General features: G+C 32.7%; 5 protein-coding genes across 5 annotated transcripts in view; 2 read left to right on the forward strand and 3 right to left on the reverse strand.

Moving 5' to 3' along the window:
- Positions 1–5,807, reverse strand: part of LOC105623948 — a 14,206-nt gene extending 8,399 nt beyond the window's left edge. Inside the window, exon 1 of the mRNA XM_012205317.1 lies at positions 5,681–5,807. The gene's annotated coding sequence lies outside the window, so the exon portion shown is untranslated. The remainder of the gene's footprint in view (positions 1–5,680) is intronic.
- A 1,147-nt stretch (positions 5,808–6,954) lies between these two features.
- On the forward strand, positions 6,955–8,553 carry LOC105623949. The gene is made up of 4 exons (XM_012205318.1): positions 6,955–7,107; positions 7,472–7,882; positions 7,973–8,157; positions 8,268–8,553. Exons 1-4 carry the CDS (start codon positions 6,955–6,957, stop codon positions 8,551–8,553), a joined length of 1,035 nt encoding a protein of 344 aa, XP_012060708.1.
- Positions 8,554–9,233: 680 nt separating this feature from the next.
- Positions 9,234–10,536, forward strand: LOC105623950 (uncharacterized protein C1orf43 homolog). The gene is made up of 4 exons (XM_012205319.1): positions 9,234–9,392; positions 9,663–9,819; positions 10,039–10,258; positions 10,344–10,536. Exons 1-4 carry the CDS (start codon positions 9,234–9,236, stop codon positions 10,534–10,536), a joined length of 729 nt encoding a protein of 242 aa, XP_012060709.1.
- Positions 10,537–11,522: 986 nt separating this feature from the next.
- On the reverse strand, positions 11,523–16,210 carry LOC105623951 (focadhesin). Its single transcript, XM_012205321.1, has 9 exons — positions 16,157–16,210; positions 16,016–16,081; positions 15,767–15,921; positions 15,472–15,663; positions 14,893–15,341; positions 13,867–14,754; positions 12,256–13,534; positions 11,847–12,174; positions 11,523–11,669 (listed from the first exon to the last, which is right to left on the reverse strand). The coding sequence occupies exons 1-9, from the start codon at positions 16,208–16,210 to the stop codon at positions 11,523–11,525; spliced, it is 3,558 nt and encodes a 1,185-aa protein (XP_012060711.1).
- A 5,768-nt stretch (positions 16,211–21,978) lies between these two features.
- Positions 21,979–23,155, reverse strand: part of LOC105623961 (zinc finger protein 608) — an 89,258-nt gene continuing 88,081 nt past the window's right edge. Inside the window, exon 5 of the mRNA XM_012205330.1 lies at positions 21,979–22,049. Coding sequence (XP_012060720.1) covers positions 21,979–22,049 — 71 coding nt within the window. The remainder of the gene's footprint in view (positions 22,050–23,155) is intronic.

A 23,155-nucleotide genomic window follows, 5' to 3' on the forward strand; every position in this document is an offset into this window, starting at 1 on the left:
AATATATATATATATATATATATATATATATATATATATAAGAATTAAGATGAGATAGAGATTGTAACCGGTGTAACAAGTTTTGAGAACTTTTGCTTTGAGATTGTTGCTAGAATTATTTTTAAAAAATCAAAGTATCACTGATCTTGAGATTTTTTTAATTGCAAATTCGTCTGTAACAATATTTTGAAGACAATATAAAAGCCTACAAATATAATTTTTTATAATTTTTTATAAAAATATTTTTAACATGTATTTGCTATTGTTTCATATATTTTTATATTGTAGTACTATTTTTTTAATTTTATAATTTATATATTTTACATTCCTTTCTAAGAATTTCACGTTGAGAAATTGAGAAGTTTTTTTTGTTTTATATTTATTTATCTATATACGTGTCGTATCTTGAACTGAGACATGTACCCAATGTATCAAAAGATTTTCAATTCAGAAAATAAAATAGAAAATAAAATAGAAAATAAAATAGAAAACCACAGAGGAGCGCCACACCTTGATCATATCAGTAACGTTCAATAACAGGATGTTTACACGATAACTGAATCAAGAAACTCAATGTTTCTAAGCTGTAACAACTCGCAGATTATTAATTAAATCAAATAATTAAACATTCGAATATCTCGCGATTTTAATTTCTAAAAAAATCCCTCCGATGAGATACTTCTCGGTATATCTTTTTTTTGTTAGCTTTACGCGATCATAAAATACATATATAAAATTCAAGAGGATTATCGGTTTAAACGTTCAGTAAACAAACTCAGCCTTTTATATTTACGAAATTAATACGCCTTCGCGAATTTCAGATAAAGTAACTCAAACATAAGCATTATGTAAATTTTGTCGTAATTTATGTGCATTATCAACCAAGTCTTTATACCACTGTTAGACATATTTAATCAACCGGACGTGAAAAATAAATAAAACTGATTGTTCATTGCGAAAAAACACAACATATTGACACCTATATTTAGTATGTACATTAAGCCTAGTATTTAAATTAAGTTTCGTTTATCTAACGAAGAGAGATAATAGAATGTAATGTAAACTACGTTCGAATGTGTGTGGATATTTTTCATGTGGATATTTTTAAATATTTTTTAATATTTTTAGATTAAATAATTGATTTCTCAACTTTTCATTCTGTTTAGCAATTAATTAACATGATACTTGTATATAATTTATATAAGCAATGCTATATGTTGTTGAATTTTTTTACTAAGGTGGATGTATATAATGATAATTATAACGAAGATAAAAAGAGATGTTAAAAAAGAATATTGAGAATATTGAGTGCCATTGACACTTTGCGATAAATAATTTAGATACTCGTTTAGATACTCGAGTGTCCATTAATGTGTTATAATAAATAAACAATTGTAATAAATCTAAAATACTTAATAAAAAAAATACATTCAACCTAAAGGTGTAACATTTCGAGTTTACATTAAACAAATAATATGCAGTTAATTTATCTGATTGTAAATTTATAAATTTATAAACTACACAGTAATAATAATAACCACAATAATTCTGAAGTTACCAATTAAATTTATAATAGATTTTATAATATCCATAAAATTATATATCAAAAATAGATCATTTACATTCATGTGTATTTTGACAACTTTTAGTTAGCATTATTAAATATCAATTTAAATTCCAAAAAGAGATTTATTTAACATCTATTGTACAATTACGATCAATGATTTTGAGTGACGTTGTTGTGATTCATACGGCTTTTATCAGACAGTCTGGGAACAGATTTCTTTTTATTAAATTGCTCTATGCAAAGCCTGTCATTTCGTCGACGAGTGCTGCAAAAATGTTTGCACGGTTCAGTAACAACCACGTACATTGCTCATAAACGAGACGTATGCACAAAACGGCCTTGCTACCTGGATTTTCCAACGGCAAAACCAGTTACCGCAGCGTGGCGATGCTAATGAATTTGATAGCCATCCAACAAACAAACGCAGAACAAAGCCTTTAAGTTGTTGATAATATTTTGTAAAATTATTATACAATAATGCGGAATTTCCGTATTAATTTCGTGGATTTGATAGCGCTGCGAATTTCGATTGTATATTTTGTTTGTACTCTAAATTTTTTCGCTCTAACGCTGATATTATCGTGCTCAATTTTGAGACTTTACTGAATTCATTTATAACTATATGTATTACTATTCATTTGGTTAATCTTCACAATATGAAACTAATTCGTTAATTAGATATGGCTCTTGTACAATATCATAATCCTTTATATAATTTAGGGAGATTATCAGGATCGATTGATTGCCGAATTGGAATCAATTAATTATTTCTGGGGAGGTCTCCGATTAATTTATAATTTAATTTAACAAAGTCACGACACAAAAAATGTACTAATCGAATCTCGATTCACTAATTTTTTGTGTAGATTAAATATTGATTCTTAATTATTATACCAGAGTTACACTCCATTCTATTTCAAAGAAAATATCGATTCATTTCTATATTTTAGTTTTTTTTTATATGCAGTTGCTTAATTCTATCAATTATACAGACAAATAACAATTGAATTGTCTGTTTAATAAAGCATGTATAAAATAAAGCAGTTATTTATTCAATAGAAAAAAAGGGAATTTATATTCAAGTTATATCATAGCAATGGCAAACTATATCTAGCTTCAATCAAAACTGATTATAGTCATGTATAAAGACGTAAATAAACATTTATCTGCAGTTCGTAAATATAGTTCCATTTGCTATAATTTCCTTGGAAGTTGCTAATCGACAGCTGTTAAACGGAGAATGTAGTTTATGAACTAATTTACACGTGAATTTAAGTAAATATATTGAAACCACTTTGATGATGATTTGCAGAAATTGTAGATATCAATTGACTAAAAAATAATATCCGTTGTTACATATAATCGAGCACACATAAATGTCTCGTAGTCGAATTCAGATTTCAAATTGTAAATTAAGGAATCTACAAACGAAAACTTTAGAAAATAAGGAGTCACTTTATGACATCCAGGCATATATCTATATTTTTATTTGAAAAATAAATTGTATTTGTAAGATAATTATATTTTGCATTTCAACGGAACATATAAAAATATGTATTTTGTATTTCAAATACTAAGATTGACAATCAATTTTGTTATTTGAATTATAAAAAATTTTCAATCTTTCGATTTTAAAATTTTAGTCCAGAAACATTACTTCTCACGCTATTCAAGAAAAATAAATACAAATTTAATTAGAAATCTCTTTTAAAATATTAATATTAAAATTATTTTAAAATTAAAATAATATAGGTTTAATATTAATGCAATATTATATCAGAAACATTTATACTATAATATAGCGTGTAAATATCAATGTTTTTTGTAAAATGCGCAGAAGTTTGGAAAACGAAGCGTTTCACATGCGCCACTATATAATCGCTTAACCTAACTTAACAATCATAACGCTTTGTTTAAACGGTTTTTAGAAATGATGTGCTTATTAGCATAGACCCTTAATAAACACTAAGCTTCTAAATTTGCCAAGCAATGCCAATTTAATTTCAGCTATCACTAGCTACTTTCTCTCGTTAGGATTAACTTTATTATTAAAAAATATCTCTCATTAATAATAAAACCTACAATTAATAAAACCTATAATTATCGAAACTCGGAATTTTTATTATGAAGATTAAATTCATCATGTGGAAATATACTAAACATAGAAACGTGGCCTCGGTATATAATTTAAATTCCGAGTCACATGAAAGAAAGTGCATTCCAAACACGGAATTTTTGCCGCAACCAAATTGGACGAGGTCTGACCCAAAATTTAAACGTTTCAGCAATTATCTAGTTAAATTAATGCCAAAAAAATTTAACTACTGATTAATTATTTTTTATGTCATTTATAATGTATTATAAAAGTCTTTTATAATGTGTTATAAAAGAATGAAAATTTAAGAAACGATTTAAATAAATTTAAGAATTTAAATACAATATTAATATGATCACTTAAATTCTTTTTTTTTATTTTTATCCATTTCTTTACATATGCTCTATTTCAATATCAAACTGCAGAGCGTTGACTATTGTAAATTGCAAGTCTACCATATATAAGAAAAAAGAATAAAGAAGAGAACAGCGAAACGGAGAACAAAAATTGTTTTCAAGATTAAAGATTCAAGATCAAACTCCGACATAATATTACATTACATTTGGCCAGCAGCTTTTCTAAAAGGTAAATTTTAACAATCGACACTAACGCTGTTTTATTATATTATACTATTTTCCTGTCTTATTATTAATATTGTAAATTTATTTTAGAATAAATTAATGTGTACACGAAGAATAAATGAAAGAAATAAATTAGTCCTAATCTAAATATATTAATATGGATCGAAACTCAGCCTGAAGCTAACGTAGAATCTAATAATAATTTAATTCTCATGTAATATAATCAGACACGCGCATAGAATCGAAAAGTCATGTTTAGCACTAAATATGCAGTATAACAATGAATAAAAAACATGATATATGCAAAAAACAGGAGGAAGAGGAAGTACGATGAAGAAGAGGAAATACGATAAAGCTAGATCTTCTAATTATAAAACGTGTTGAAATATAATGATAGAATGTAGAAGGCTAATACGGTTTTCTCGCAATATTCTGTCTCAAGACAAATCGTATATATGATGATATATACGTGCTACTTTATGCACGAACAATAATTTATTCGTAACATTAAACATCTGCTTGTTACATTTTTTTTCAATAACAAGTAAAACGAAGATACTGTATAGAACAATTTATCTCCCTCTCTTGTTGAAACTCGATAAATAACGCGGATGTCACATCCGGCGGATATATATCATAAATGATTTACGTCAAATGGAAATCATATTATCATATTTCGCTATCGTTTTTGCATGGCTCTGCAGTAACAAATACAAATTACATTGTAGATCATTGTAATACATCATTAGAATAATAGAATATGTATATAATAATTTATATATATAATATTTATATATATATGTATATATGTATAATATGCAATATAATATATAAATGTTACGTATAAATTATATATATATTTATGTACATATATATATGTACATATATATGTGTATATAATTTTCATTCGATCGGGATTCAAATTGTCATTCATCTCTGCCGTGATACATGAGGGAGCATTTATCGCGTGTTAGAAACAAAGAAAATTTCTTGCGGCAGGAAAATTCTATGAAGCTTAAAGGAGTGATAATCATATCGATAGTGGTTTGCGGTTGAGTTAATCCATCAGTGTCAGTCAATTCAACATGTTCATAATAATATGTATATTTATATATATATATATATATATATATGTATACTTGAATTCTGTTGTAGAATTATCCACAATTATGCATTTACGATCAATTATATAATATTTACATGCACGCACATACACATTATTATCGCTTAGCATAGACACAAATATCTACAACACAAACAACAGTTTCTCCATAAAAAAAATGGAAGAGATAATCCCAAATGCCTTTTTTCAGGCTTCAAGAATGGATGGTCTCGAGTTATCGAGAAGTCTTTCAAAGTGGTTTCATTTGGAGTTTTACGTTATTGAAGAAAATGAGCACAAGTGAAGATTCGCAAATCTACGGTGATTGTACTTACCTTGTCACCGAAAAAGGTTGAGCGTTCTGGCAAACTGACGTTGCAAATTGATGTTTCTTGCGGATGTGATCATGGATTCACTTGATAAATATCTACTACTATTGCTATCGCTGCTTTTCTCTTTGCCGATCACATATTTCAATCCATAAAAACCCACGACACACTTCACTCGATCGTTGATCGCCAACGACTGACTATAGTGACTGTCTGACTAACTCGAGTAGCTAGTGATGACAAACCACTGTATAGTGCGGCTCCAGCAGCGTGACCGATCGGGAAGGTGCACTTGCCTTAATTTTGTTAATGATAGATCTGTTTTTTACTCTTGCACTAGACTGCACTAAAACTCTTTTTCTCTTTCGCTAAATATTATATAAACATACTTATCTTATCTCATTTTAAATTCTAAAAGTGTACACTGTATAGTTCAGTCACAAAAACAGATCCAATGATTAACAATCCATATTAGCGAAGTTACGTTGTTTGAATAGAATTATTAATTTTTTATTATTTGACAAAATTGTTAAAAGAAGATTAGATTACGACAATTAATAATATATAAGAATTATCTTAATTATTGTTTCGTCTAGTAAGCAGGAGGAGATATAGGGTGGACCCCGCTTTGCGTGGAAAATACATTTTGAATATTGTTTAGTGTCGAGATTGCTTTTCCCTCCATATATAAATAATATTTATGTTAAGTATATTAATTATAATATTTATATTATATATATTTATGTCTAAGTATCAAATTAAATAAAACTTATAATATATAAATTTTATTTATTTAATTTGTTTTTTTTTAGTTACTCCTTGAACATATAATGTATTACAGTACATTATTATAGTAACTCAATTATTGAACGAAGTGACAAAAATTTATGTATAACTTTAAATAAATTCATCTTATTAAATTTTTATAAACGACGAATTTAATTTAGAGTCATAAATATCATTAAAAATTTAATATTTAAAATAACACTGATAAATTTACCTTATTCTGAATTCTTGTCCAGGAATAATTTTTTGATTGAAGATATACATCTTTAAAAAAATTTATCTTACTGAGGGGACAATAGGTACATCACTGATCCGAACACTGTTCTTTTTACCTGAACTTTTCAGCACTAGTTCATCTTTCTTCTTCTTCTTTCCTCCTGAAGAGAAAAGGAAGAAAGTCGAACTAGTGCAAAAAAGTGTAAAAGTTCAGTTAAAAAGAACAGGCTATTGTCATTACACGGCGAACATGCGTGAGATAATGCAATGCGAGCGAAATGATGCGAGAAAATACGGATTCGGAAGCCTTTTACCAAAAGTACACTTTATCAGAAGAAACCATGGCAAAACTCGAATCTATCAGGGAAGCATTGAAAGATAACATCGCTCAGGCTAATCCGATGTGGAAACTCATAGCGGAGCAGGAACAGGTTAGAATTATATTAGTTCATACACTGTAGTCTGTTTCTTATTGCTAGAACTCTGAACAGTGCAATAAGTTAAAGGTATATTTGTTTCGCTTCAACTTATTACACTGTATGTACTAGGGCAGAAAGTGCAGCAATAAAAAACAGAAAACCTATTCTAAACTATAATCTCAATGAGAAATTTATAGTCACTATTTAATTTTTAACTTTAAACTAACTCTTCCATATCTCTTCCGTATCTCTACAAAGATGAAATAATTATGAAAATATAAAAATTATTAATATTAGATCATTCCAAATTGTATACAGATAATACTTCAAATTCTTATACATATAATTTAACATAAATATGTATTGTTCGATTTAGAATGAAAAAGAAATATGTTCAGAGAGTGAAGATAGCGACGATAAGGATGAACCAATGGATAATAACGAATCTCAAACGAACTGCGATCAATCAGTACCACCACCGTCTACTCAATTTTACTTTACACAAACTGAGAGAACTATAGAACCGAAGAGATCTATTGCTGCAGTGCCACAAAGATGTGATATTTTAGAATGTGCTTGCGAGAATTTAGAACGAAATAATGGCAAGCTAGACTTCTTCCAGTTAGAAAATTTATCTGATGAAGATCTTGTTCCATTGGTAGACGAGATGGCAAGAAAATTAAGTCCTAAGGGTATCTATAATCTGTGTCTGTCAATGAATGATATGACTGTTGAGCAGAGAATAAAATATCTCAATATATTTTGCACACATTTGTTGCTACCAAAGGTATCAATGTTATTATATCTATTATGCCATGTTATTATATCTATTAGACTTTTTTCTTCATATATTAATTTTTGTTCACATTGCTTATAGATAGTCGAACTAGAGGAGCCATCTCGGTTATTATCATCTGCGATCGTTGAATGCATTAAAATGTTTCCCGATGAGGTTCAGCAACTTATATTTGTTCCTATTCTCAACATTGAGTTGAAAGATATAACATTGATCACCACCATTGTGAATGCGTTTGATCAGCAAAGGAAAACAATTCTTTTAGGGTATATTTTACGCAGTCATAATATATATGACTTTAAAGTATAATTTTTATTTCGAAAATTGAAAATTAAAAATAGGAAAACAAATTAATAATTTTTTTATGTTTTTGCAGAAAATTTCTTGCATGTGTGGAGGAATTAAAGTTATGGCATATATCTGTGTTGCAAAGTTTGTTATCTGTAAGACTGGACCACAACATGATTGATAAAATTATCAAATTATTCTTGGAAAAAGCACTTTGTTATTCCAAAGATAAAAACTTCGGAAAACTTATGCTGTCATTTTTGAAAATTAATACAGCATTAATTGAAGAACAAAAAAATGTAATGGCTGAAATCGCTGCTGTTAATGAAACATTATTCAAAAAACCTATAGAAAATATTTTAAGGAACATGTAATCGCTAAATCACATGTGTAAAAACGCATCTATAATTGTCTATCTAATTTACCCCGATTAACACATTTTTATATCTAATGTATACCTTTAGAGATTTTTAGGAATGTACATCTTTAGAGATTAAAATATATATTTTTCTAAATTAGGACTTGAATTTTTTATAATGAGTTTCAAATACAATTTCATAGATATTTGATATACAAACATAAAACTTCCAACTATTATTATAATTATAATTTCTTGTCATTTCATCTTGTTTAGCTACTATTTAAATTACTCCTCAATTTATTCTTTTTTTCTTTTATCTATTGCTTATGCTGTTATGGAAATGAAGATCACCATGTTTCCCTTAAATTTTTCAATAAAACTGATGCGTTATTTTTACGTCAGAGATTCCGTGTTTATTATTTAGTAAGGCATACACTATTCATTATGTTAAAATTTGTTCTCAATTAAAAGTTCGATGCAGATATTAATAACTATTAATTTAATTAAACGTGATGCGCGCGAGATACGACTCCGTACGCGGATCAGCTGATAGAAGATTTTTTTATTCAAAAGTACGAATGACAGTTGACATTATTGTTTCGGAGCGATATACGATTCTCACATAAAGACTAGTGCCCGTCAACAATTGTTCGCGAACCTGCAGAAGATAGCTGCCTCGATTATCGTGCGAGAATGACACAGGAGCTGTCTGGTGTGACCATAGTAATATTTATAGCAGCAGGTGTTTTGACAATATTGTTACTATTCATTTTCGCGAAACGGCAGATCATGAGATTTGCTTTGAGATCTCGTCGGGGTCCTCACATTCCCATAGGACACGACGCGAAGAAGGTGTGTTTTACGATTCAATATAATTTTGAGGTTAACTTATTATTATATGGTTGCTTAACTCATGACAAATATATAATTTTTTGTAATGTCAAAGAAATGTGAGTCCTTGGAAATTAGTTTTTTGTATTAGTATTTTAGAAGTTTTAAATTTTTCAATTATATAAAAAAGTTATAGAATGATAATTAATTTATATAAATAGAACAAAATTATGAAAATGTCTCAGTATGTCATCAGGACTCATATGCAGTTAAATACTGAAAATGTTTCAGTCCTTGAAGAAGGAAATAGAAAGGAGAATAGAAGTGATACCTCGGATCCAATACGAGCCACAGCTGATTAGCGACCCTAGATATATTTTGACTCCAGGTGGACAAGCCCCACCGCATTATTACAGATTAAAAGCTGTTGACGATGTTAAAACTTTAGGTAAGTCACTATTCCATTATTTTTTTTATTAAATTTTTTTTTTATTGTTGCATTGGACTGTACTTTTCTTCTTACTTTTGTCGAACATTAAATACATATGTCTATTTTACTTTATAAGTACAAAGAGTGCACATCAGTTCAGCTATAAAAAGATCTCAAGCTTTGTTTTGTGTGATCTTTACCTTGATATCTGAGCCTTGTTTCATGCGATATTTACAGAGACAGAGATCACAAGGTACGACAATTGTCTGAAGAGACATCCTTCGGAAAATCTGAGGGCATACTTGCTCACTACACTCGCTACTCCATTAAATGGAAGTGGTCAGCGTTTAATTCACCAGTTCTGCGATTTGTATGAACATGCGAGACACGACCCTACAGAATTTGGTGACGAAGAGTATCAAGTCTACACTCGCTTGTTTTTGAAGTTAATGGATGCGTAAGTGTGATTGAGAAAATATTTACAGTAGAAAAGATTATTTAAAGGTATAAAGACTTAAGTATAATTTATTAATTATTCGCAGGGCACGTTTATTGAAATCATATCCAAGCAGCAGGAAGTCCAGTCCTAGTCGCACGCCAATCAAAAAGAATGTGGAGACAAAGAGAAATATCTTGGAGCCCAGGATGCGTCCGCCCGAGGAGCAAATTTTAACTGGTTCGAGACCTAATACTTTAACGGTAATGACATTAGACAATAGCGAGACGTCCGTGTAGCATTATGAGTGCCGTCACATACAACATATGTGACGAGAAAATTGTAGATAGATATACGACGCAAAAAAAAATAATTTATATTAAATTATACGAAAATAGAACGTCCGGTTTAGTTAGGAATTCTATTAATACATATTTTTACTTTTACTAATAAATGCACTTATGCTCGCCATTCTATTCAAATTGCGTATCGAACGACATATATTTTATATACAACGAGCAACTACGTTTCTTTCTGTGATTTATTTTATATTTATATGAATTTACATTTATACAAATCAGCCTTAAATAAAATAGAATTTTCGCGCTCTTTGCACCAGCATTGCTTGTAAAATATTTTAAAAAGTACTGATGTACATATAAAGTAATGATGTGTAGAGGTCGCCGAATTAGAAAATTAGTAATAGACTAGAATTTTTTTAAAGAGCGTCCATTTCATCATGTAATTTTTTCAGATACTAGCGCTAAGTCAATAATCGCACATTATCTTCCAATTGATTCCATAAATAATTACTAAAACTTACATATGCTCGGTCGCATATAGATCTACATATCCCTGTTGAAATTCAGCAAAATGTTCACAGTAATTAAAAAATATTAGAAAGTTATCTCTGTCCTCTTTTTTAAATGTTTGTCTTTTAATTAAGAATAATAGATTAGCATATCTTTTTCTATACGTCACTGTTTAAACATAGAAATTTTTAACAATTTAATGAATTAAGTGTTAATCATGCGATGAATATGGACCTAAGTGTAGACCTATGTATATACCTATCAAAGCTTGTATAACAATTGTTTTTTATTTATTAATAATAAGGTATAGATATTAAAGTAGGATATCAGGTGCATAATATACGTTATAAGATTTTTTTATTATGATTAACGAAATTCAAGGCTGAGTAATACGAAGTAAATCAGTTCAATAAGAAAACTTCCCTTTTTTTAATATAAAAATATTTACATGAAAATATGTTATCTTTAGTTATTTAAATACGAGTTTTGACTGACAAATAATTTTTCCATTCTGAGTTGTAGTCTTCTTCATGCCTTAATAAGATTAACGCGCTTTGAAATGCAAGTATGTATACATCAGGTACAGAACTGCTCCTCATGTGATTCAGCCATTTCATAATCTAAAAAAATTATCAACACAACAGTTTAATGTATAATAGACATATTGCTCGTTTTACGACGAAAAATGCCACTGCAATTGTAATACATGAATGTAATGTTTTTTCTAATTGTTAAAAATCAAGAGATTATATAAATCTTTATATTATCTATAACTGATAAAATACAAATTTACATACTTGACGTGTTATGGATTTCCAAATTTGTCGGTCAATAAGCATAGAGATCGCCTGTGGAAACAATCTTATTCTAATGTCTTGCGAAGTAACTAGCAATTCTTTTTGCGGCAGGAGACATTCTATGCCGGACAAACAGATAATCAAGACAAATAAAATATCACAGTAAAAAGTTATATTGTTTTTCTTGTGTTCTGTCTCTACTATAAGCGCATCGATATGTCTCATAAAATCTAAAATCCAGTCTTTTTGTATTTCCAGATCACAGGATTTTTCCGATCTCAACTCAGCCTGCACTTTTTGTATACTTTCTAACAAATATTTTTGCATCCTATAAAGACAGGAAAATTGATTAGGGAACTTAGCTAAGCATGAGAAATTTAATAACTATTCATAATTGTTGTATACTTACTCAAGATTAAATTCGGTCGTGTTGATAAGATCATTCAGCCAAGTGAATGGCGTTCCAGTATCTCCCCTGAAGGCTGCTTGGACTCTAACAGCAATAGCAGTTTTCAGTTTTTCTGGTGTTACTACCCACCAGGTGTAAGGCGACGTCATTCTTTCGACATCCTTGGTCAACAATTCCATCGTAGCCGCAAAATATTTTTCGAAATGTTTAGACGTTAAGTCGACTTTTTGCGATATCTCTTCCAACATGGTAGTTAGCAGCGTGCGATTTCCTATTTGTATCGAATTGTTTTTTAAAGCGGTGACATAAGAAGACATAATATGATTGAATAAATAAACGGACTTTTCGTTATTCAATAAAATTTGATCAATGGCATAATGGAGAGAAGTTTCGATGAATTTTCTTAAGTTATTTGGCTGAATAGCCTGGCACAGTTCCTGCAGATTCGAGTAAAGCACTAAGTGTTTCTCATCCAGCAGCAATCGACCGGCTTCTGATATGGACGTATACATAGACAAGAAACTTTCTGTTAGCAATTTCGCCGATAGCGAGATTTGACAATGATGACTCACAATAGATAGACTGTATTCCTGAGCTTCCTTCGATATATGCATAGTTTTTTCCAAAAAGTCCCATTTTATATTCGGTAATGGTTTTTTGTATTTATGAGCAAATATACGCAAACATTCCACTAAGACTGTCTGATTATTCGGATCCAGTTTGTCACTTCGTCTCAAGTGCTCACCGACCGCTCTTATCACACTTCTCTCTGGCAGGTACTTATAGTTTTGTGGTTCTCCTTGTGGCCAAGTATATATTTGTGATCTGAAGCCGTTCAATTCGTCCTTAATATAAGAAATCAAAAGATCTCCAGCTGCTGATAAGACACTCCTATTCACATTCTTCAGCATCTGGATCCAACAAGTGCCAGGTATGTACTGCAGCACCTCAGGCTTGTTACCTTCACTACTCGCCTTTTCAGATGCTTGTTTTATCATGACATCCGATTGGAAGTCTAGAGGCAGAGCAGTCAAAGGAATTCGATCGACTTGATAAGTTTTCAGTGCTTTAAACGCCGCTTTCGCGACTCTGATATCGTCGCAAATCGTGTAGCTCCACAAAATCGTAACAACATCAGTGATGAATCTGTTGTAATCGTCGCTCGCACGAAACGAATACGAGGGAATGTTATCGAACAACTCGCATAAACTCTCCAGGACTACTGTGCGTTTTTCCTTGCGCATTTTTGGTGCTAATACTTGCCATGTAGAATAAACGCCTGTCAAGTAAAATCATCGCCTATGTTGATCATGGAAAATGAGACTTGTTATAGAGAACACTTTTAAGTGAAAATCGAACGAAAAATATTCACAAATTAGAACGGCCATATTCAGTTAAAATGAGTCTAACATTAAAATTATATAATATTTAAATTATAAAATTCATACAAAAAATATTATTAGGCACCTAGACTCGCTTTGATCGAATGTAGCCTTCTTCACTTATTTGTGTTTATAGAGAATTATGCAAAACAAGGATAGCAAATAAAACATTGATACACTTGTTAAAAAGAATTCAGTGTCTCAAGATACAAAATATAAAATATAATACCTATCACCGTGAACTTGCACAGAGCCGAGATGCTGTCAAGCGCGAGTGCACTGGCTGCACCTCCATTCGGATCAACGCATCGATTCAGGATTTGTGATAACAGCGGCACAAGTTCTTCACCGTGCTCAGGCCAACTTTCGCAAATACATTTTATCGCCTGAGCGCATGTCACGTCCGAATGCCAGTTACGATCTTTTTCCATAGCATCCATTAAAGCTGTTGATATGAAGCGATAGCAACGAGGCTCCTTTTCCAATGCCTTTATGTAAAGCTGGATTGCGAAATATTTCAGTGGTTTGCCGCTATTCAACAATGTGTCCAACGTGTGGATGACAATCGGCAGGTTTTCCTTAGTCATAGCAAACTCGGGAATAATCAGCAACAGATATTTCAATGTGGAGCTATCATGAGTCTTAGTTAATTTGTGCAGCAACAGCGACAATACGTGCGATGCGAAGGAATTGATCTCTCTCGCTATTTGCACAAGAATATGACAGACTTTTTGGACAACAAGAGGTTCATTGCTACGCAAAAAAATCCCGCATAATACCAGTTTGCACATGTATCTCAGATCGATTGGTGCGAACGATAAGTTCTCCAACCATGATAGAGTGTTATTTATTAGAGAATATAGACTATGAATGAGTTCCATATAAAATTGAATGTATCTATTGCTATAGCTAAATATGAGCAGCATTTTATTTGATATAACACCATTATTACTATTATCCATCTCCTTTTGTGACATTGTCTTGATTAACAATTCTTTTGCTATTACTAACGCATCAGCGCATAATAACGACGGATAGGCCAACCATTTTAATAAAGATGCAGCTAATGTATTTAATATCGTAACATGACATGGCATTTTATTCACAATAACTGCACCTATCAAAATGATTAAAATTAAATCTTGCAATTTCTTTAAATAATGTTGCTGCTTTTAAAAAAATATGATTTTATAAAATAAATAATGTTTTATATAAATATAAAAGTGAAATAAATTTATTTTATAAATATACTTACATATTTGGAGGACGTTAAATAAATAAGCTGCAGGACATATCAAAATTATTTCTGCCATTAAAACTAACGTAATATTTCCTATATAGTTGTGACAACATTCAAAGAGATCCAATATCATACAAAAATTTTGTGTTGGTTCATGACCGTATTCCAAAAGTTGTATTGTCAAAGAAGCGATTAAAGGTATTAATGCCGTACAAAATTCTGTGTCTCTTTTTAGCAACATCATATCCGCAAGCTCAAGAATTCGGCAATTCGTATCGACGCAAGTATCCGTTCGATTTGTGCATAACCAGAGTAAGATCTCTGTTCGTAAATCTGTAATGTTACTTGATGTCATTAAAAGTTGCCATGTCTCCCGTTTACAACTCTCACACATATCCATGGTAGGATTGCATAATATGTGCACGAATACAGGTCGCAATAATGCTACACTTTGTCCCATAACACTGAAATTTGGATAAATCAAAATTTAATAGCGTTTTCAATGTGCTTCCATCTCAATTATACAAGCTGGAAAAATTATTTAGGACTAAAGATATATATATATTAAAAAAAATATATATATATAAAACATACTATTTGTCATGATGATGCATGATGAACTTCATTTGATTCAGCACAGATCTCCAGCTGAGCTTTTCCTTAATCAAGATCGCAATAAATGGATGCTGAGTAGGGACGTCAAGAGTATATTCATTGCATCTATCATGTGATTTCCAATCTAATATCAACAATCGACTTATTGCTACAGTAATCATCTGATAATTCCTAAAATTTGTTGTTGATAACAATACATGAATTGAAACAAATAAATATCATCTAAAAAAATTAATGACATATTAAACATTGACCCTTTGTTCAATGTACATACTTTGAAGAAGATAAGCATGCCATGAATGTTGCTAATGCAGACTTGACGTCCCACAATCCAGTCTCACCAAGTACAAACAATGCTTGGCATGCAGATATACTAACTATAGAATCATCACTGTTGCATTTAGTTGAGAGTAATTTAAATTCTGATATCTACAAAAAAGAAAAAAAAATATATATATAAACAAAAAATATTTATGTATAGTAAATAAATATTAAAATCATAATTATCAAGAAAATAATTTACTTTTGAAATGTCCTTTTCTTCTGTTTCCAACTTCTTTCTGATTGTCTCAATCAGCTTGGATATTGCCTGCAGAAAAGACAATTGAATATTCATATAACATAAATGCAAATGTGTGATTATAGTTATCTTTGCCATTCTTACATGTGATATCAAAGTAGGATTTTGTGATCTTAATTTGTAATCGATTTCGTCCATGTTTTATGCTTATATATAGGACTATTTTTTAAAAATTATGTTTCTTTCTGAAAATTATAAAATTTTCTGTAAAAAGAGAACGTTTATATAAATATATAAATGATTTCAAGATGATAAAATATACATTTGATATCCTTGCATTTGCCTTTTCCAATTTTGGAAAATAATTATATACTTATAACCTAATTTTCTGGATTATGATACACTTATATTCTTGAGACACGAATGAAACAAAACATCCAATTATAAGATTAATTTGCTAGATTTAGTTTATGCTAGATTTATTACCGTGCAAATTATATAAATTATAATTAAAACTTGGATTTCCATATATAATAACCTTTGTTTTTCAGATTTCAAAAAAATGAGGTTAAAAAATAATACAGTGCACTTTATCATCAGATAAAGAAGATTACGCAAAGATGATAAAATATTACGGATGAAATATGAATATTTCACATATTTTGTACATATAAAGTAACAATGCTTTCCCTGAATGAAAGTATAAACTATAACCTAACCTCTCTTACCCGACTGATCATCAGCAGGTTTAATGAAATTATAAAATCCTACAATTCTAGATTAATTTAATTTTGCATTCAGAATTCATTTATATGTGTGATCTATTTAATTTTGCAAATGTTTATTTAAAAATGTTTTGTGACATAACAATAAATAACAATGTTGATATTTATCTAGAACATATTGATAACTTTTTGAAACGCAGATTTCAATTCTCTATAATATCTAAGTTATGAAGAAAATTAATTCGAATAAAAAATAATATTTAATTATATTTTCTTTATATAACAGATATTTTTTATTTTTTTCACAAAATTTCACAAAAACATCACATTTCACAAAATATCATCAATCAGTAAGTTGCCGGCTCACTATCGGTAATTACAGATATTTATTAAAGTTAGTAAAAATTTAAATTAAATCAACAAAGTCTTACATTTAGAGAAATATAATCAGTAATATAAGAAATAGATAAATGAAATAGATAAAAAAATTAAAAATATCTAACTCTTCTTTTTTAATTCTCTTTTCTATTCTTTGATACTTCTCTTTTCTCTCTTACATCTATTATACTTTCAATGCTTTTTAAAAAAAAATAAGAATTTTATCATATTGTATAAATCATTAATTTACTTTAATTATTTTAATTATCAATTTTTTATTTCTCTGCTGGACACCACAAGTAATGAAATCAGATAACTATAGCTGATGCTTTTATGATATGATGTTCGCGTGAAACCATTGATACTGTATGTATAAGATATATAGGATGCTTTTTCTTTTATCTATTAATTTAATATTTTCACACACACACACACGCGCGCGCGCGCGCGCACGTACACATACACGCACGCACGTACACACACGCACACACACACATGAATTTCAATCCATCAATGCAATCCTTTGAATCTAATGATAAAGTGAACCGCATGATTTCTTAACTTCATCTCTCACAATCTAAAAAATAAAGATAGTGAAACAAAAAATAAAAGCAGAGATGTTTGAGATTTTTGAATATATTTATTTGTATGGACAAGTTGGAGCATAGTGCACAATATATTTAATATATAGTAGTCTGAGGAAGGGGATCAGAGTACATTCTGGAGTTTGAACACAATATCTTACAATTTAACGACAAGATGCCTGCATGTTTTTTTTCTTCTTCTGCACCTGCTTCTCTGTACGTTATGTTTACTCGTATATTCATATACTCGAGATGTATAATATATAAAGCGTAACGACTCACTATTTTTATCATTCTAAAAAAAGGAGACGAGAATAAGGGTCCTTGTTTATTATGTTATATGTCTCAGTTCTCTTAGCATCGTTTACCATTCGCTTCTATCCACTCTCATACTTCTGTTATACGTACATACATGCATACGCGCATCTATATATAATTCAACCCTTTTGTTTCACACGGTTTTTCTCTTCCTTTTCGTTTTTTACTTTCTCCTTCTTGTTCATTCTTTCTTTTTTCTCACCTGATACTCTCATGATCGATTATGCAACGTCCTGGCAAATATACGTAGTACTCGCTACAGTGTCGTATTCTCGGACACGGAGGTTGTCTCCAATTGCTAATTACATACGCTCTCTATTACACTCGGGCGAGTTGTACGTCCCAAGGGGTTTCTCATTCTCACGGGGCGAACGGGGGCCGACAGGAGGAGTGCGAGGGTAGCGAAGATCGACCATCTAATCCACGAAGTTGTAACCCTTCTTCCAGTAATGTGCGATTCGCGTGAAGGTGCAATAAAGCTCTTTGAGCTTACGAGAGACGACGAGACTCTCACCATCTTTCTCTCCTCATATCTTTCTCCCTCTACGTATATTCCCTAATTAGCGATTAACGATCTATATTAAAATTTATTTTTCCTTGCTTATTGAAAGCGAATACATTTTACAGCCTGTACAATTGAAACGACGCGGCGCACTCGTACATTCTTCTTCTTTCATTCTCTATTTCTCATTTCTCTCTCTTTCTCTCTCTCTCTCTCTCTCTCTCTCTCTCTTTCTCTCACTCACTCACTCACTCACTCACTCACTCATTCACTTACTCACTTATTTTTTCTCCCTTTTTTTTCTTTCTTTTGCACCTTCGCTCACAGAGGCAGACGCGGACCAGGGCAGGGTCCAGGTACTCAAGCTATCTCTCTGCGTGTTGCTTCTTATTCTTTTTTCGCATTTTTTAAATATTTCTTTTATACTCGTGGAGATCCCATAGAATATCGAGTCCCTCGATCGTTTTGTGTCTCTTTCTTTCTCGGATTCTCCTTTTCCTTTTATTTGCTTTTTTTTTTATAAAAATCACAGAGCAGCACCAGCATTTATTTTTTTTAAAGCCCACTCCTTCGTCCGCTGGATGCCCCACTAAAACTGAGGCGAATCATTTTTTATTTCTCTCATTCATTCGCATATACGCACATAATATACACGCACACATATACACAAAGATGCATATACAAACAAAGCATTTATACGCATTTATCCTCTCGCTCACATAGATGCGTGCGCGCGCGCTTCTCTATCGCGGTTTCGCTTACATTCGGCAAAATGGATGCATTACATTTTGCCCTGCTCCTTTATTCCTTCATTTTATTAAATATCTCTTTTTTTCTCCTCTGAAATGTGAACCACATCATATCTTTAGCCATATCTTTTGATTTGGCATTTACGAAACGCTGCCCAATAAAATTTCTCACACCGCCGTTATCTTTCTCTTCTCTTTTTTCTCCTCTTATCTCTCTCTATCTTACGTCACACTGACGATAGTAATAAAATAATATAATTAATAATCAATAATCGCATATAATATATATAAAATGGATGACGATAGTAGTTACTGAACAAACATTATGTAGTTTATAGATACATATATATATAGTATGCATACGTAATTATACGTTTCGCTCCTCCTATTTACCTCACTCTACAGACCTCGCCCCTGCACTTCTCCTCAACTCCTTGTCCCCTTTTTTTCTCCCCTTAGCTCTCGCGCATCACTGGCTACCATTATCTTAGTAAACAAATAGCGTTCTAGCATCGAATTTACAGTCACTTAACGCCACTTAATTATTTAGAATCAACGCATTACGTGTCGCCTCATTTTTTCATTTTTCTTCTTTTGTCGTCCTCGAGACTTTATAAATCGTTCATGCCTAAGGACGAGTTCCCTCTAGTCGCGTTTATCGGCATTTAGTGATCGGTCAACACACAATTATGAATTCTTCATTTCCCTAAGAGATAAGTTATCAGCAAAGTTATACAATTTCTCTACAAAAATCGAAGTTTGCGCACGCCTAAATTCTTTGTCTTATTTCTTTACAATAAAATACATCGATACGGAATCTATACGCACGCACATCCACACGCATGCATTATGCTTGTACAAGGCAGTCGACGCACGTGATTCGCTACTCTCTTACATCTCTCTCGTATACCCTATATATAATCGTTATATATATATTTTTTTTGTCTCTCTTTCTCTCTTACATGCACATGCACACATCTACACGCGCTCGCTCGCACGCTCTTTAAGCTTCTCTACGCTCGATAAAAATTCCACCTCGCCTCGACACACTCAAATCTGAAAGTCGGGGACGGAGCCGCGCTCGCACTCGGCACGCATTAATCCACGCTCGCCGCAATTTTTGCCAGCGTGGCCCCGTGGACGCAAGAACGTCGACAGTGCCGTTCGTCCTCGCGTGCTTCAGTCTAACGAGACGCCTGCTTCCTCGCGAACTGTCGTCGCGCATCTTCCACGCCTCGTTCCGATGGATGGACCGCGCGGATCTCCCTCAGCCTATCCTAACTTCGGGTCCCGAATGTCGTTTAGTTAATACTTCCCGGATCTGCAATTCTCCGTTCCATTCCGAGCTACCGGTCCCACAAGGTCTGTTTAGATCTAGACACTAGAAAGAAAAGAGAAACCGAGTGTTACCCAGAATCAGCACATATCAAACGAGGAATCAATGATTTTTTTTGGATGGCATTGAGCGAATCCAGTCCACCGAAACGAGGTAACCTTTCGCTCGATCCCGCTCGAGGACCCTCATGAGATAAATCGTACTCCTCGAAACTTTATAGATCTCAATTTACGGGCTAAGATCGAGCTCCTAATCACTTATTCTTACACTAACTGAAGGCGTCTGTACATTATGCGGCGCGTGTTCCTTAGATATACACTATGTACACAAAGAAGGATATCCAGCAAACTGGTTTTGTCTGCGCGAGAATCGTGAATCCGCAATGGACATATGTGGCGTCACGATACTCGGAGAGTGTGATAGGAGGAAATTCCTCTCGTCGCGTGAGCATCGCTCCGATAGTTCGATACATTCAAAAGGATTGCTTACGCACGATCGTCTCGTCGAGCCTACTACTATCTGTTCAGATTGATCAGAAACAACTCTGTCCGAGAATATGGACAACATATTTGTGCGTCGAATCGAGTTCAGTCTCTTATCTATCTTTCTCACGTCCTCTAAATTCGATATATATATAGTACTTTCCGCGTGCGCTTGATTTGGAAAGTCGTGGATCTTCGTGATCATCAATCTTCTTGATTTCAACCTTATCACTAATCATGATTTACAGTTTGCTTGCATATATAGAATTCCTAATTCAGCCTAGTTCGCAGGGACATGAATAATATAGAGCACCGTGTATCACATTGCCCTAAAGTTCCAGTTAGCGTTATCAAGTAAATGAACAGCACACCATTCCTCTTTTCCTGGCTATCACATAGGAGTTTTAATATTTCATCTAGTCTTAAGTCCCTAATACTTGAACCGTTGTTGAGAAGAGGAACGAGCACCCGTCATCTTGGTCATCGCTTTGTGGTCCTAACGTCTCAACTAGTTTTTCTGGGATCCCAATTTCAAATGACATCGAGAGAACGGGCGGTACAGAATAGGTAAAGAATATCCCGGCTTCTTTACCAGCTACTTTGGTCCTAATCCGGCCGTTGTCAACCGTTTTTTACTGGTTTCTCCTTGGTCCTAATCCAGCCGTACAATGCAGTATGGAAAATACACGCGGTATCCTGTTCAGTATCGGCTACACCGCTCGCTCGCTCGTGTCCATGTCTCCTACGGTTGCCTGCCGCCACCGGCGGCAGTGCCGTGCGAGTGTCCCGCACCGGGCGCGCCGCTCGCCGCCGCCGGATGCGTGTGATGGGCCTGTGCGGCGGAGTTGCCCCCGGCGGTTCCGCCGGGCAGGACGGGGGCGGGGGCCGCGGGTCACTTGGGCGGGAATGGCGAGATCACCGAGGCGGCTACCGCGGCGGCCTGCTGACTTGCCAGCACTGCCGCTGCAACACACACAGAGAGACAGCAGGCCATTAATGTTTCGTCACGATTACTCTGAAGCATTTACTAAACGCGCGCGTTTGCTTTTTCCAGCTGTTGCTGTTGCTTTGTTGTTCGGACGATGGCGACCCGCGGCACTCGAAACCGTGATCTAATGAGAAGCGCATTTCGGGCTATTGAAGACCAAGAAGGGAGAGATCAAGATTCGTCATCAGCTGAGAAAAATTCTTCTCATTGCCTATATAATTAGTTTGTATTACGTTTGTAATACAAACTAATGAGCGTATTGCATTTGGTGCAGAGAAGAAGTTGAAGATTTGGAAACAGAATACTTTGAAAGCAGAATACTCGATATTACTTCTATGTAAGAAAACGAGGAAACATCAGTGATTGAACAACTATCTAATAGCGAGTCTAAGAATTGAGGAGCATTGATTATCAATCGTCTATGACATCATAATATAAATTCAATACGTTATGCTAATTAAAATAATCATAAACTAATACAGAAGTAATGTAAGAAATAAGTAAATAAGTATTATATGTGATTAGAGAAAGAAAGTATCAACTTCAGATGAACTTTCTCCTGTGCTAACTAAGATTCACACTATGTTACTTAATTATAATGTTACATGATCTCAATCTTCACATCTTTGCAATTTACTTGATGTCACTATTAATGTCCCTTTAGATCCTGGCAATAGATTCTTAAATTTCTCATCTAGTAAGTGGCAATAAGACATAGAAAGTGTATTTGTTATAAAAATTGGCAAACTTTTCGAGACAGGATCTTCGAGACAATCGTTAACGAGCAATCCTCTAAGAAACGTATCGTGTCCTCGAGTTCAACCGCGCTCGAGGAGAAACCCGTATATTCGAGATATCTAAACACCGAGCTAATTCCATTACTACTCGAGGGAAAATGACGATGGATGTGTGTGTGTGTGCGTGTGTGTGTGTGTGTGTGTGTGTGTGCGTGTGTGTGTGTGTGTGTGTGTGTGTGTGTGAGGTAGGTGGGTAGGGAAGCATAACGTAAGTCGTAACCTAAGTACTAAGTTTCGTTTTTACTACTTCCTTCCTTACTTATTTCTTTTATTTTCGTCTACTA

Source organism: Atta cephalotes, assembly GCF_000143395.1.
Source record: "Atta cephalotes unplaced genomic scaffold scaffold00068, whole genome shotgun sequence".
NCBI classification, from domain to species: Eukaryota; Metazoa; Arthropoda; class Insecta; order Hymenoptera; family Formicidae; genus Atta; species Atta cephalotes.

What these genes read in the sequence shown, in the direction of transcription:
- LOC105623951 (XM_012205321.1), bottom strand. Translation starts at nt 16,210, where the DNA reads ATGGACGAAATCGATTACAAATTAAGATCACAAAATCCTACTTTGATA. An exon ending in AAGAAAAGGACATTTCAAAA is followed by an intron (nt 15,922 to 16,015) that starts GTAAATTATTTT and finishes TCTTTTTTGTAG; the next exon opens with ATATCAGAATTTAAATTACT. An exon ending in ATGCATCATCATGACAAATA is followed by an intron (nt 15,342 to 15,471) that starts GTATGTTTTATA and finishes TCCAAATTTCAG; the next exon opens with TGTTATGGGACAAAGTGTAG.
- LOC105623950 (XM_012205319.1), top strand. Translation starts at nt 9,234, where the DNA reads ATGACACAGGAGCTGTCTGGTGTGACCATAGTAATATTTATAGCAGCA. An exon ending in TAGGACACGACGCGAAGAAG is followed by an intron (nt 9,393 to 9,662) that starts GTGTGTTTTACG and finishes AAAATGTTTCAG; the next exon opens with TCCTTGAAGAAGGAAATAGA. An exon ending in TGACGATGTTAAAACTTTAG is followed by an intron (nt 9,820 to 10,038) that starts GTAAGTCACTAT and finishes CGATATTTACAG; the next exon opens with AGACAGAGATCACAAGGTAC.
- LOC105623949 (XM_012205318.1), top strand. Translation starts at nt 6,955, where the DNA reads ATGATGCGAGAAAATACGGATTCGGAAGCCTTTTACCAAAAGTACACT. An exon ending in TCATAGCGGAGCAGGAACAG is followed by an intron (nt 7,108 to 7,471) that starts GTTAGAATTATA and finishes TGTTCGATTTAG; the next exon opens with AATGAAAAAGAAATATGTTC. An exon ending in AGGAAAACAATTCTTTTAGG is followed by an intron (nt 8,158 to 8,267) that starts GTATATTTTACG and finishes ATGTTTTTGCAG; the next exon opens with AAAATTTCTTGCATGTGTGG.